Raw genomic sequence first — 14,744 nt, 5'->3', positions numbered from 1 at the left:
CCACCAGGGACCCCAGACCCATGGGAGGATTACAATAACCCTGATGTACCCGATATACCTCAGGACGACCTATACCCATCCAGGCCGTCTCCTCCAGAGGACTCCTTAGGGTTTCATCATTTAGTGCAGAGAGCAGCACACTACCATGGGGTGGACATGCACAGTGAACCAGTGGAAGACGACTTCCTACTGGATACATTTGACATACAGGACAAATCCACTTCTATTTTACCCATGCTTAAGGGTGTCACCAAGCATGCTACAGAGGTGTTCAAAGACCCGGTCAGGGCCAGGGTACTGAACCCTAGAATAGAGAAGAAGTACAAGGCGGCACCCACAGACCCTGCATACATTAAGGGCCCTGCTCCCCTAGATTCCCTAGTTGTCTCCACAGCTAGAAAGCGGGCTAACTCCCAATCCTCAGGAGAAGCCCCACCGCCAGACAAGGAATCTAAACTTCTAGACGCGTCTGGTAAACGCACCGCCTCCCAAGCTGCAAACATGTGGCGCATTGCAAACACACAAGCACTGCTTGCGCGATATGATAGAGCACACTATGACGAACTAGAGGCTCTTATGCAGCACCTTCCAGAAAAGTACAAGCACAAGGCTCATGACCTGATACAGGAGGGTAAACTAATTACAAACACCTCCATTAAATGTGCCCTCGATGCAGCAGACACCGCTTCTAGAGCCATAAATACCAGTGTCCTGCTTCGCCGTCATGCCTGGCTCAGGATCTCTGGGTTCAAACCCGAAGTCCAGGCATCCATACTCAATCACCCCTTTGACCAACAAACACTCTTTGGGCCAAAGGTGGACGAAGCGTTGGAAAAAATGAAAAAGGACACGGACACAGCAAAGTCTATGGGGGCACTCCAAACGCAAGCCTCTAAACGTTCCTTTCGACGCTCATCCTTTCGTGGCACAGGCAGAGGCTCCTCCACCGATAACGCCTCTACCTCCTACAAGTCCCCTCCTCAAAATACCTTTTCAAAGGGCAATCAAAGGGGTGGTTACAGAGGCAACAACAATAAGGGCAGGGGCAAAACCAACAACACCCGTTCTGCCACCCCACCCGCACAATGACTCCCCTCCGCTCCCCCCAGACCATCCCACTCCGGTCGGGGGCAGACTACAAGACTTTATCCACACATGGGAGTCCATAACATCGGACAAATGGGTGACCCAAATCATTCGGTCAGGGTACTGTCTCGAGCTAACATCTACCCCACCCAATATCCCACCAAGGCACCGTCCAATGTCTCAAGAACATTCCACACTGCTCAAACAGGAGGTACTCTCCCTCCTCCAAAAACACGCTATAGAGCAGGTCCCCGTCAATCAACAAAATCTAGGGGTCTACTCCCTATATTTTTTAATACCAAAGAAAGACGGGACCCTCAGGCCCATTCTGGACCTCCGGCCTCTAAATGCCTACATACATTCAGACCATTTTCACATGGTCACCCTACAACAAGTCCTCCCACTCCTCTGCCACGGAGACTTTCTCACAACCTTGGATCTGAAGGACGCATACTTTCATATTCCAATACACCCCTCTCACAGGAAATACCTCAGGTTCGTGGTGGACGGGCAACATTACCAATTCACGGTTCTCCCCTTCGGGGTCACCACCGCACCACGGGTTTTTACCAAATGCCTAGCAGTAGTAGCAGCACACCTCAGACGTCAACATATTCACGTCTTCCCTTACTTAGACGACTGGCTGATAAAAGCCGCGTCCTACGACCAATGTGTGCAACATACAAACAGCACCATCCAACTGCTCCACCAGCTAGGCTTCACGGTGAACTACCAAAAGTCCCACCTCATACCATCTCACACAAAGCAATATCTCGGGGCCACTATAGACACCTCCAAGGGTATTGCCTATCCAAACTCAGCCAGAATCACAAGCATTCAAGCCTTACGCAAAACATTCCTTCCTCAACACTCTCTTCCAGCAAGAGTGTTTATGAAGCTCATAGGAATGATGGCGTCTTGCATCTTCATAGTGCCCCATGCAAGACTCCACATGCGTCCACTTCAAGAGTGCCTAGCACAACAGTGGAACCAGGCCCAGGGTCAGCTGACGGATCTGGTGTTGGTGGACGGCCGCACACATCACTCTCTGCAGTGGTGGAACACCACAAACCTTTCCAAAGGGCGGCCGTTCCTGGACCCGGTTCCTCAGGTGATTCTAACAGCGGACGCATCGCTCTCCGGCTGGGGAGCGCACCTCCTACACCTCACCATGCAAGGTCTATGGACGCCACAGCAAAAATCGCTCCACATCAACCATCTGGAGCTCTTGGCGATCTTTCTAGCCCTAAAATCTTTCCAAAAACAGATTTCGGGCAAAGCAGTCCTCATTCGCACAGACAACATGAGTGCGATGTATTATATACAAAAACAGGGGGGGACACACTCTCCCCAGCTCTCCCGCTTAGCCCAGAGCATATGGAGATGGGCAATTCCCCAAAACATCTTTCTCCTGGCACAGCACGTTCCAGGCGTACAAAACACCATGGCAGATCTGCTCAGCAGACAAACGCAACAACTACACGAATGGGAACTGCATCCACAAGTTCTTCACCCATTCTTCCAACAGTGGGGGCATCCTCAGATAGACCTCTTCGCCACCCACGAAAACAAAAAATGCCCAAGCTTCGCCGCCAGATACCCACACCCATTGTCCAAGGGCAATGCGATATGGATGAACTGGTCAGGCAGATTTGCATACGCCTTTCCACCTCTCCCACTAATTCCATTAGTGGTCAGGAAGCTACAACAGCACTCCCTCACACTCATTCTGGTAGCTCCCACGTGGGCCAGGCAGCCGTGGTACACCATGCTACTACAACTGTCAGTGGTACCACATCAAAAATTGCACCTATCCCCATGCCTCCTAACCCAGAACCATGGAGAAATCAGGCACCCGGACCCAGCTCAGCTCAACCTGGCGATCTGGCTCCTGAAATCTTAGAATTCGGATACCTTAATCTTCCCCCTGACTGCATGAACATCATCATGGAAGCCAGACGTCCTACCACTAGAGCATGCTATGCCGCAAAGTGGAAAAGATTTGTAATTTACTGCCGTAACAATACAAACAACCCTCTAGATGCATCCATACAGCACATCATATGCTATCTGCTCCATCTTCACAGGTGTAACCTGGCATATTCATCTATACGCCTACACCTAGCAGCGATCGCTGCCTATCTACAAAACAGACAGCATTTATCACTGTTCAGAGTGCCCGCTATTAAAGCCTTCATGGAAGGCCTTAAACGAGTAATTCCTCCCAGGGCACCACCTTCCCCTGTATGGAATCTAAATTTAGTTCTTACACGACTAATGGGTCCGCCCTTCGAACCAATGCACAAATGTGAGCTACAGTTTCTCACCTGGAAAACAGCTTTTCTTGTAGCTATCACTTCCCTTAGAAGGGTTGGTGAAATACAAGCGTTCACTATACAGGAACCCTTCATACAAATACACCACAGCAAGGTCATACTTCGCACAAATCCGAAGTTTCTGCCCAAGGTCATTTCCCCCTTCCATCTCAATCAATCGGTGGAATTACCTGTCTTCTTTTTGCAACCCAATCTGTTGCGGAAAGGGCCTTACACACACTTGATGTGAAAAGGGCGTTGCTATACTACATGCAAAGAACGCAACCCTTCAGGAAGACTAAACAATTGTTCGTTTCCTTCTCTCCACCACATAAAGGCAACCCCATTTCTAAATCCGGGATAGCTAGGTGGATTGTAAAGTGCATACAAATTTGCTATCAAAAGGCAAAGAACATTATCTGTTCCGCCTAAAGCCCACTCTACAAGAAAGTTAGGGGCTTCTATGGCTTTTCTAGGGAATATACCCTTAGATGACATCTGCAAAGCAGCCACATGGTCTACACCGCACACCTTCACAAAACACTACTGTGTAGATGTGCACTCCAAGCAGCAAGCTAGGGTGGGCCAGGCTGTACTAAAGACACTTTTTCAAACAGCTGCAACGGATACCGGTGGTCGCCGCTAAGGTTGGGTACTGCTATATAATCTATGCTAAGTGTACAATCTGCAGCTCATATGCCTCGAACGGAATATGCTACTTACCAGTATGCATCTGTTCTTGGCATGTAGAGCTGCAGAGTTGTACACGCCCACCCGCCTCCCCGGCTACCTGTATCCGTTCCAGTACATCTTATTTAGATACAACACACATGGGTTTCTCACTGTTATTACTACGCTCCATCATTTCCCTGTTGGCGAAAAACAATCTGAGGATGGAGCCGAAGCCCATGCGCAGTACGGACCGAAGGAGGAGTCACCAAACTCGTGACTTCCAAAGACTGTCCAAGAAGAAAAACAAACTGCAAACATCCGGGCCCAACACCAGATGGCGATCTATGCTAAGTGTACAACTCTGCAGCTCTACATGCCAAGAACAGATGCATACTGGTAAGTAGCATATTCCTACTCTTGCGTATCTCTTCCCCCCCCCCCCCCTCTCTAAATCGGCTGCGAAATCTCTCAAGCACTCCACCCTGAAAACTCACCCTGAGACCCTGATTTACGATACAGCACTGACAAGGGCACAGTCATCAATGACCTTATTTTCTATTCCAGAAGAACATCTGCATGACAGAAAACCATTGCGCTCCTCCTCAATGTACACAAAACCGGGAACATACCGTATGGGACCAAACTCCCGATAGTGCCCTCCGCAATCTTGCGAGCTGACCTCACCATCACCCTGTACAAAAACGGCATCGTCCTGATCCAATCTACAACTAGAATCCTCAATAAATTGCCGGACCTGTTTACCCTCCTCAAAAACCATGTGCATGACACCTGCAGGGCAAAAACACCCGCCCCGACGTCCCCCCCAACTAGCGTGCCCAGCCACTCGCAAACCACCCCCCTAAGCCTCACAACTCTGATCAACCTAGCCCCTCTTTCATGCCACCTAAACCTACCAACAGAATCGTTCCCAGACCTTTGGTCTCCTCCCCGCCAGCTCCTCCCTCTGACCTTGAGACCAAAACGCTACCATTGCCCTACAAAGCGATACCAAAGGGGATGATGGACGGAGCGTTTGAGCAAATCAAACACTCGCCCCCAGTCAACTGATCTGGGTTTAATCCATCATCATTCTTTAGCTCACTCCACCATCCCAGTTCAGACATGGCCATATGCAAATTAGTCTGACCCTGTGCATCATGGGAACAGTCCAGCCCGAACTGCCAAGCCATGTCTTCCCTGGACCAGAAACCAGCATCCTGGGACCGGTTTCGGGTTCATAACCCTCATCAGCCAGGCTATCTTGAATCCAGTGGAAAAGTGAGTATGCTCAGACGTGAGTCCCGTGCTCTCCATGCCACTGGAATCAAGCTATCCTGGCTGAAGAGGGGTGAACCCCCGAAACCGGTCCTAGGATGCTTGGTTCTAGTCCAGGGAGGACCTGGCTTGGCAGTTCGGGCTGGACTGTTCCCATGAGGCACAGGGTCAAGACTGATTTGCATATGGCTGGGTTCAAACTGTAATGGCATGGTGAGCAAAAAAACGATGGATTTAGGCCCAGATCTCTGTACTGGGGTGAATGTATGACATTGTTCTGCATTCTGTCCATCAACTGTTGTTTTTGCATTTGTCACCCAGAGTGGGACGGGTATGCTCAGACGTGAGTCCCTTGCTCTCCATGCCACTGGAATCAAGCTATTCTGGCTGAAGCGAGGTGAAGCCCCGAAACTGGTCCTAGGATGCTTGGTTGCAGTCCAGGGAGGACCTGGCTTGCCAGTTTGGGCTGGACTGGTTCCCATGAGGCACAGGGTCAAGACTGATTTGCATATGGCTGGGTTCAAACTGGAATGGCATGGTGAGCAAAAGAACAATGGATTTAGGCCCAGATCTCTGTACTGGGGTGAATGTATGACATTGTTCTGCATTCTGTCCAACTGTTTTTGCATTTGTCACCATTGGCCTACGACACAAGTCGACCCAGCACCTTGATCCTCCCACCAACGCATGCCAATAGAACTGCTACCAAACCACTGTCCCACTGCCTTCATGCGCCTCACTCTTATATTGATACCGAAACTCTGCACTACAGAGCAGCTCCTCCCTCTGAGACTGAAACTCTTCCATTGGCCTACGACACAAGTCAACCCAGCCCCTCTACCCTACCACCAACGCAGGCCAATAGAACCACCACCAAACCACTGTCTCCCTGCCTTCATGCACCTATATTGATATTGAAACTCTGCACTACAGAGCAGCCAAATTAACGCAGAGCATCCATAACTCCATTCTGGACCTAAAGAACCTTCTTCACCTTACTGAACTCTCCTTCTCGAAGTTCAAGCCTCCATTTAACCCCACCCCCCTCCCTACCACAGAGCCCCGCAATCACCCGCTACCGCTTTCCTTGAGACACATTCGCCCTCGAAAGCAACCATGCCACCTCTCGGAGGAGGAAATTCTAGCTCTCCTCCTTTCCTTCAACTCTACCCTTGTCACCCCAAGTCCTCTAGACCTTACTGAAGAGGAAATTCTAGCCATCCTCCCTTCCTACAACTCTGCCTCAGTAACCCCTAGTCCACAAGTCATGAAGGTCGAATACGCCATCCGCACGGTCGCTATTAACCCCTACAGATCAGCCACCCTCAGCAACAGAAGTGTGGTTGTAGCAACTTAGCGCCAGTACCATTGTCTGCCCCATCACATGACACTCTCTCCGACACCTCTTTATCTGGTCTCCTAATTAATTGCCGCTCAGCAATTGAGCATGCCGCTGATATCGCAGACCTCATAATGAACCAAAACTTTGACTTAACAATCCTGACGGAATCGTGGCTCAACGAATCCTCATCTCCATGCCTGGACCTCCTAGTCCCTCCCAACTACAACATTGCAAGGCTGGACAGGCAATCTAGCAAAAAAGGGGGCGGCAGTGCCTGCATTTACTGCTCTAACCTCTTCGTCATGGAACTCCTGGCAGACACCACAGACTCCTGTGAATACCTTGACTTTCCATATGCAGCAGCACCACCCAACTGCAATCTGCACATCTTTTACCACCCCCAGGCACGAATGACGCCTTCACTGACCACCTCATGGAAATTATCACAGCCAAGGTTTCCTCCAACTCTAAAAACATTTTCCTTGGGGACTTCAACCTGCACTGGAACGACCCCAAGGATCCTCATGTCAACGCCAACAAAGATCTCCTGGCCGATCAATCCCTAACCCAGGCCTGCACACTCCCTACACACTCGAAAGGCGCCACTCTTGACTGGATCATTGCTAAGGAACCAATAGTCAAGCTTATCGCTATTGACCCTAGTGACTGGTCGGACCACCACGCTTTCACCTTCCTATTACCTGGCACCCACAAATCAAGGAAACCGCAACAGGTGTTGCCCAAACGCTGGGTCAGAGACTCCAAGAACCTTGATCCCAGGGAACTGGCAGCTCGCTGTAAGTCTTACCTCCCCCTCCCCCCCATATCTCATCAGTCAGTGACCTCAATGATCACTACTCTGCGACTATAACTAACATTCTTGATGACCTTGCCCCGCTAAAACTAAAAAGAACCAAAAACAGAAACCAATGGGTCCCTCAACAGCGAGAGGAAAGCCCTCCGGCAGTCAGAAAGAATTTGGAGACCGCACCCCTCAGGCGCACATTTAAAACTTCTCCACCAGGCCAGAAATGCCTACAACGGGAGCATCATCATCTCAAAAAAAGAATTCTTCAGATCAGAACTGGGGAACGCCAAGAACCGACCCCGCAAACTCTTCGAATTGGTCAAACACCAATCCAACAAACTGGCCAAAACATCGACAGAAACCCCCAAGTCACTAATATCATCCGAGGAATTCTCCTCCTTTTTCTCAGACAAAATTACAGCCTTAGGAAACAAACTTGGATCCGCAACCCACTCTCAACCCCTTCCAGGTCTGCCTCCCTCCGAGCTGCCTCCACAGGCTTCACCCAAAAACCAAGCGCACAGGACCTACTTCAAAATCTATGACAAATACTCCGTCTCGAAAATCCTATCCACCTTAAATCCGAACAACCACTTTAATGACCCACTCCCCTCTAACTGCCTAGCTGCCGCTGCCCAATCCATCATTCCTAGCTGGACTGCAATAATTAACGCCTCCCTGCTTCAGGGATTGATACCTGACTCTCTGAAAGCCGGTCAAGTCCTACCCATCCTAAAAAAGCCGGCGCTTGACCCTGCTTCCCCTGACAACTTTAGACCTATCTCTAACATCCACTCTTAGCTAAAGTTCTGGAGAAGTGTGTGCTGCAGCAGCTGAGCCAACACATCTCCAACTTCCACCTACTAGATGACTTCCAATCTGGTTTCAGGCCTGCGAACAGCACGGAAACCACCATTCGCCACATCGTGGATGATGCGCTCCAAGCCCTCGACCAAAGGCAAAACCTGCCTCCTAATCCTCCTAGATCTATCCTCTGCATTCGACACGGTCAACCATGAAAAACTACTCGAACGCCTCAAACTCAGGATGGGATTGGATGGCCCCGTTCTTGAATGGTTTAGGTCCTTCCTCCAAAACCGGTCACAGAGATTCCTAATCAACATTAACCTGTCCCCCTCGCCGGTCACGGTTGGAGTCCCCCAAGGATCAACCCTGTCCCCTACCTTCTTCAAGCTTTTACTTTGAACCGCTTGCCGAAGTACTACACACCGCAAATATCTCCTACCACTTGTAACGACACCCAGGTCTACATCAAAATCTCCTCCCTCGAAGATATTCTTTCCATGAATGAAGCCCTGAAATTGACTGTCTAATGGCTCTCCTCCAATCAACTCAAACTCAACGCAAAGAAGACAGAATTTCTACTAATTTCCCCTCCTAAAACCAATCTTGAGACTCTGGTATGGATTAAGGCCATCACAGCTTTAAACTGTCCTCCGACCATCGTGGACTTGGCCAAATCCCTCGGAATATCCCTTGACTGTAACCTGACCATGCGGGACCACATCAACGCGATGGCCAAATCAGCCAGATTCCACCTGAGCTACCTAAGGAAACTCAAACCTTTCCTTGATACTCCCGACCTAAAAATGGCAGTCCAGTCACTTGTCATCTCTAGACTCGAATATGGCTGCTCTACCCTCTCCGGTCTACCCAAGATCTCCCTGGCATCTTTAAAAGCCTGGCCAACGTGGCCGCTAGACTACCAACAGGCTCAAGGAAATTCAACCACATTTCATCACATCTGAAAGCTCTGAGCTGGCTCCCTTTACAGGCCAGAATCCAACTCAAATTGGCATGTATCACGCACAAAGCATTATACTCAAACTCCCCTGCATATCTTGCCCAGAAACCCGTGATTTCCAGAGGAACCAGAAACTCCTGGTCCGCCAGAGACCTCTTGCTCCAACCTGCACGTTTTCAGAAAAAGAAAACGTACAATCGGGCTTTCTCTGGGGCCGCACCAAGAATATGGAACTCACTCCCGCCCGTCATTCGAAGAATCCCTTCTCTGGTTCGCTTCAAAAAGATGCAAAAACATTCCTAGTGGGCAAATTCCTCACCTAAAATGATGCCTTCTAATCCTCCAATAACCGTACTCCACTTCTGTCTAATACATTTCCCTCGAGCACCCAGGCACCATCCACCCGGCACCTCCGGGCATCCCACCGCGGACCCTGGGACCTTGTTTCTTGTATATTGTTCTTGTAAAATGTAATTACTTGTCCTTTAATCCCTCTATGTATCCCCCCTCCAAGTTTTTTGTAAAGCTCTCCGAAACCCTAACGGGTCAAGTTCGCACTCTATAAAAACTCTAAAATAAAATGAATGAAGACATTAGTGTAAGAGCGATAAGAACCAGGGTCCTGTGTAGGCGAGGTAGACACAGCCATTTAGCCTTAAGTACTCCATGGGGTATCAGCATGAGGTTGGTTAGAAAGGAAGGAGAAGAGCCAGGTGTGCATGAGTTAGCTCATATGTGTTCCAAAACAATGGATGAAGATGTATTGCCAAGGCAGTAAGGAGAGAGTAGGGTTGGAAAGATGGACTGGTGTTAGTTGTGTGTGGGCAAGCCAGGGAGAGCTCGATGTTCGATCATTAGGAATCTGTGATTGACATTATAAAAAATAGCGCTATGCATGATTTGTGTTTTTTAGAACGCTGTCTCGACCTCTGTCCATCATAACAGGAAGAAAGAGGCTTCATGCAGTTCAGCAAGAGAGTTCAGGCTCTGGGACAGGGCCTTAAAATAATTGACTCAAGATTATTTGCCTCTGGGCTTTAGAAATTTTCCATATGGAAATTGTTTTTGTACACAAACCCCCTCCTGAACTTTTACAGTTGTCAGTCGGGTAGGTTTTTAAAAAAATGTACTTGGGACGCTTTTGTAGCTGAGCAAAACCATTTTGAATATAAAGCAAGCATTAAATCAGAAAACCCGAGCAGGTTTTAGTGGCAGGCTTTTCAGTCCAAGATTGGCACCAAGTGTTCTGTGTCTTTCAAGTTTGTTTTGTAGAAGGATTCTCGTGAGGGTGGTGTTATGTCCTATTCGGAGAGTGGCCAGTGCCCAACAAAAATTAGCTGTTCAATTTCCTTGAGGAGAAGGTGGAATTCGGTGCCATTTGCCAGTTTCCTGGGGTGAAGTCACCAGGCATGTGCGTAGCTTGTTACCCAGAACAAATCATAGCAGTTTCACAGCAGGGATTCTATAGACTGGGGATGTGTAAGAATCATAATCCAGCGCTGAATGTGGGCGAGGGATAGATGGTGATGATGATGTAGAAATTGTCTTTTTTAATTATTAGTTTTATTGTAAGAGTTCATACAGCCAATAAACACATTTCATTAAATCATAATGGAAAATAGAAAAAGAAGAAACGACATACAAATACCACACATAACAAAAACACAATATAGTGCCGCCAATTAAAATCCTTATAGTGCACATTGCTCCAGATATTGTTCGTATTGAGGTAATATAGAAACAACAAGTTTAAGGAGGGTTACATATTGTTCCTCTATCCTCTGGAGATAAAGCGGGGTTTCATCAGTGTGCCACCGCACTCCTGCATTCCTAAGCTCTTGTTTTTTATCCGCTCACCTTCTTACTCAATGTATATGTCGAGAGGATTGAGCCCTCGGGCCCCATGTGGTGCGAGGAGTGAAGGGGAATTAGATTTTTTTATCTACATCATTTGTGTGTACTCTTGGAGAAACAGTGTGAACCATTTGAGAATGGTCCCATCACTACCAGGTCGAGACTTGATGCTCTGTAGGGTCTGATGCTACACAGTTTCTGATACATCTGAGAAGTTGAGGCCAGAGACTAGGCGTGTTTGCCCCTTATCTAGCATACAGAGTTTATTCTCAGCTACATAGAAGGTAGCTATTTCACACCATCAGTCCAGTGCTGATTGGTGCCTCGCTGGCTAGTTGTTTCCAGCAGGGAATTGTATTCGCATGTTAGTAGCAGGATTATCTGTACTTCCTTCAAGTGATAGGGAGGTGTTTATGAATTGCGCTAGTGCTTCCGAAAGTCTCCTGCAGTTCAATGTCTGTGGTCTCCTACGCAGCTCGATGATCCAGTGTGTCGAAGGACTGTGTAAGGGTTTCCTTCGATACAGTAGTGAGGAAGGCTGATATGGCAATCCTGATTTCATCAATTTCTCAGATTACAATTTGACACATTTTTCAAATTTCTCTGTGAATGTGAGATTTAATTTGGCGCTATGGGCTGGAGGAATATATTAGCATCCCAAAGCACTCTTTTAATGGTTTTGTGAGAAGTGTTTTTTTTTTAAAAGTGGGATGATTTTTGATTTAATGTTTGTTTTCCATGTATTTATGGCTGAGAGGTTTTGTTTGCCATTTTTTTGTATGTGGGGCCACTGATGACGTGAGTATATAAGGAAGCTATTCACCGCCTTCTGGTAGGAGGGGTTGTGCGTTCAGTACCTCACTACATCTCCGGTCACTACATTCCCTCCACTGCATTACTTGACATTTCAGATCGTCATACGGTTAGACGCCCCAGTCCTTTTTTTTCTTAATTTATTACTGTTACCCGAATTTGTATTAACTAACCTTTGCTATTAACCTATTTTATGTAACTTACCTGCGATGGTGTAATACCAGGCAATTTAATGGTTGTTTTACTGGGGATGTACTATCTGAAGTAGCTTATTTATATATTTTACTTCCTCCATCAGAACAGGTTGTAATAACACAAAGTGATCATGCTTGGGTACTTTCATGTGTGTTGCATGTGTATATTGTGCATTTACATGATGTGCATTGTAGTGCTTGAGGTAGGAATTTTGATTTTTTTTATTTTTCTTATTTTTGGGGGGGGATAAAGTGTCGGAGTGTCCGAATCAAGGGTCTTTTGTCCCATTGATGTAGTTAGTTGACAAACAGCACACCTGCAACATTTTACTATAAAGAGGACTTTCAGCAGGAAAGTTGCATTTTAAGAAGGCAGGCCGAGGAAATAAAACTGTTTGAAATTTAGAGAAATATCATTGGAAAGTATTTGTTTTGTTATCGGAGAACTTGCTGAAAGGAGAAAAGTGGCCCGCTGTGGACCTAGTCTGCCTGTGCATAAATGTGCAACGAATGAACTGATGTATTCTCATTCAGATTGCCTCGGGCTCCTGGGGAGCTTCTGTGGAAGTTTGTTAATGGCTATTAGTTTCCTTTAAATGCTTAGTAATAATCATTTGGTTGAGTTAAGGTTCTGGTTGGTGCTTGTTAGTTCCTGTTTAGTCAAAATCAATATTCATGTGCATTTACCAAATTCTGGAATAATTTGGGTCTGGCTGTACAACTTGCTACTTGTTTCTTGCCTTACTCTAATTAACCCCGGATATTTTATGGCTTTATTTGTGTGCCTTTTGTTTGCTCAGTGCTTAGGGACCAAGCAGTTGAGCATTATACAACAACCATAAATACATATAGCCAGCAAATTAGGAGTGTTAGGCTAATCAAGTCAATCAATTTCCTTTCATGCTCCAAATCTTGTTCTTCATTCCCAGTTCCCTCGTGGATATTACGTAGTGGTTCCTATATGCCAAGACATTTAGTCATTCTATTACTAATTTTGGAGCAACGTTTGGTTGATTTTTTTTCATAAGGGTGCCTTACTTCCGTAAAGACAGAGACTGGCTAATACTTTATGGGAAATGCAACCTAGAAGTGTATTCGTATTGGTTTTGAATTTTGTCAAAGGTTCCCTTAAACTTATTTTGTTCCTGGCAACTTTTATTCCTATCACTGCTTTTGAATGAGAGCTTCGTGCTCCCAGAATCCCAGTCCTGATGTAGGGAGAGCTGATCTCAAGGTACCTCCTGGTAGCATCTGACATTGAGATAACAAGAATTGATACCTGTAATCATGATGCTAGTGCTATCTGTTAATGTTTTTTTTTAAAAACCCTCATTACATTTTTTCTCTTGCAGGATCACCCTTGGGAATCAGCTGGATGGAATCCACCTGCTGGATCCGGGAGTTGTTGCAAGGTTCAAAGAGTTCTATCCAGACGGGGTTATTGGCAAGCCAAAAAACATGTAGATTAGACTGGCACTGACCTCTTTTTGGTCTTGGCAGGAGTAGTTTTGAAAAAAGGAAGCTTCAAGGTCCTTCTTCATATGCAAGTACCTGTAGGTGTGCTCAGCTCAAGCCCTTCCCTCCACCTACTGTACTCCAGATCAGAGAATTATGTGACCAAAGCTAATTAACCATATGAAATTTCCATACTATGAATGTGTATTCTTTAAGTCCAGTTTCCACCATGTGGCTAATGTTGGATGACAAGAATAGACAGTAATTTTCAAGTCCGAGAACCTAAATGATTTCCCCCTATAGCATTAGCTCTGTACTAAAATAAAATTTGTGGTAATTCCTAGATGCCAGATGGGGCACACTATCTACCAGGTCAGCCTTGCCACCTTAATGAATCGATGAGAAACAGTGGTGCACTTTCACCAGTATCGCTCATTGGAATGATTGGAGAAGGATCTATGCAATCCCATCATATCTGTCCACCAGACTCCACGCACTGTAAATAAAGCTGCCAATGTGATACCTCCTGCTGACTGGATCAGCACCGCTGCTGGCACGTGTTAGGAATTGAGACTGTAGTTCTAAACCCGTTTCTCAAGCCTTACTCACTTTCTTCTGCTATGAGAGCGAGTCATTATAAAATGACATTTTGAGGTATCTTAGTGGGTAAACATCTAGCGTCGCGATACTGTCTGCTTTTTTAAGAACAACCAAGAAGTCACCAAAAATGGGCAAGCTTGTAGACACCCGGGCCCCTTCCTCCGAATGTTTACCATGTCCAATGACCCGTTCCTGCTTTGCTTGTTGACATCAAGGACCCATAATTCCTCTGGCACTTCTCTGGTGTTTACCCTTATGTAAAGCATTTCACCCACATAGTAATGTCTTCAATGGCCCATGAAAACAGTGCTGCGGATGAGAAAGAGTCTAAACTGGATTGTGGCTGAAAGAGTCGTACACTAATGTGAACGCAGGACACCAGAAATGTAAGGACTGTTCTTTAAGATGAATATGCTCGTCCCCTCCACCCTAATGTGAACCTATTGTTTTACATTTGGGGGAAAAAATATGTTGAAGTTTATTTTGTTGTATGCTAAAATGTGAAGCATTTGTGCATTTGGTTCTTGTATGAAACGATTTTTATAAATAAAAAAACACACAAGTT

General features: G+C 46.7%; 1 protein-coding gene across 1 annotated transcript in view; it reads left to right on the top strand.

Annotated features, from left to right (window-relative positions):
* The window catches only part of LOC146808633 (N(6)-adenosine-methyltransferase catalytic subunit METTL3-like), a 165,034-nt gene extending 150,290 nt beyond the window's left edge, over positions 1–14,744 (top strand). Inside the window, exon 11 of the mRNA XM_085623666.1 lies at positions 13,477–14,744. Coding sequence (XP_085479792.1) covers positions 13,477–13,588 — 112 coding nt within the window. The 3' untranslated portion in view covers positions 13,589–14,744. The remainder of the gene's footprint in view (positions 1–13,476) is intronic.

This window comes from Triturus cristatus, chromosome 8 (assembly GCF_964204655.1).
Source record: "Triturus cristatus chromosome 8, aTriCri1.1, whole genome shotgun sequence".
NCBI classification, from domain to species: domain Eukaryota; kingdom Metazoa; phylum Chordata; class Amphibia; order Caudata; family Salamandridae; genus Triturus; species Triturus cristatus.
The sequence above is the reverse complement of the archived record's forward strand: the minus strand, read 5'-3'. Positions and strand labels throughout refer to the sequence as shown.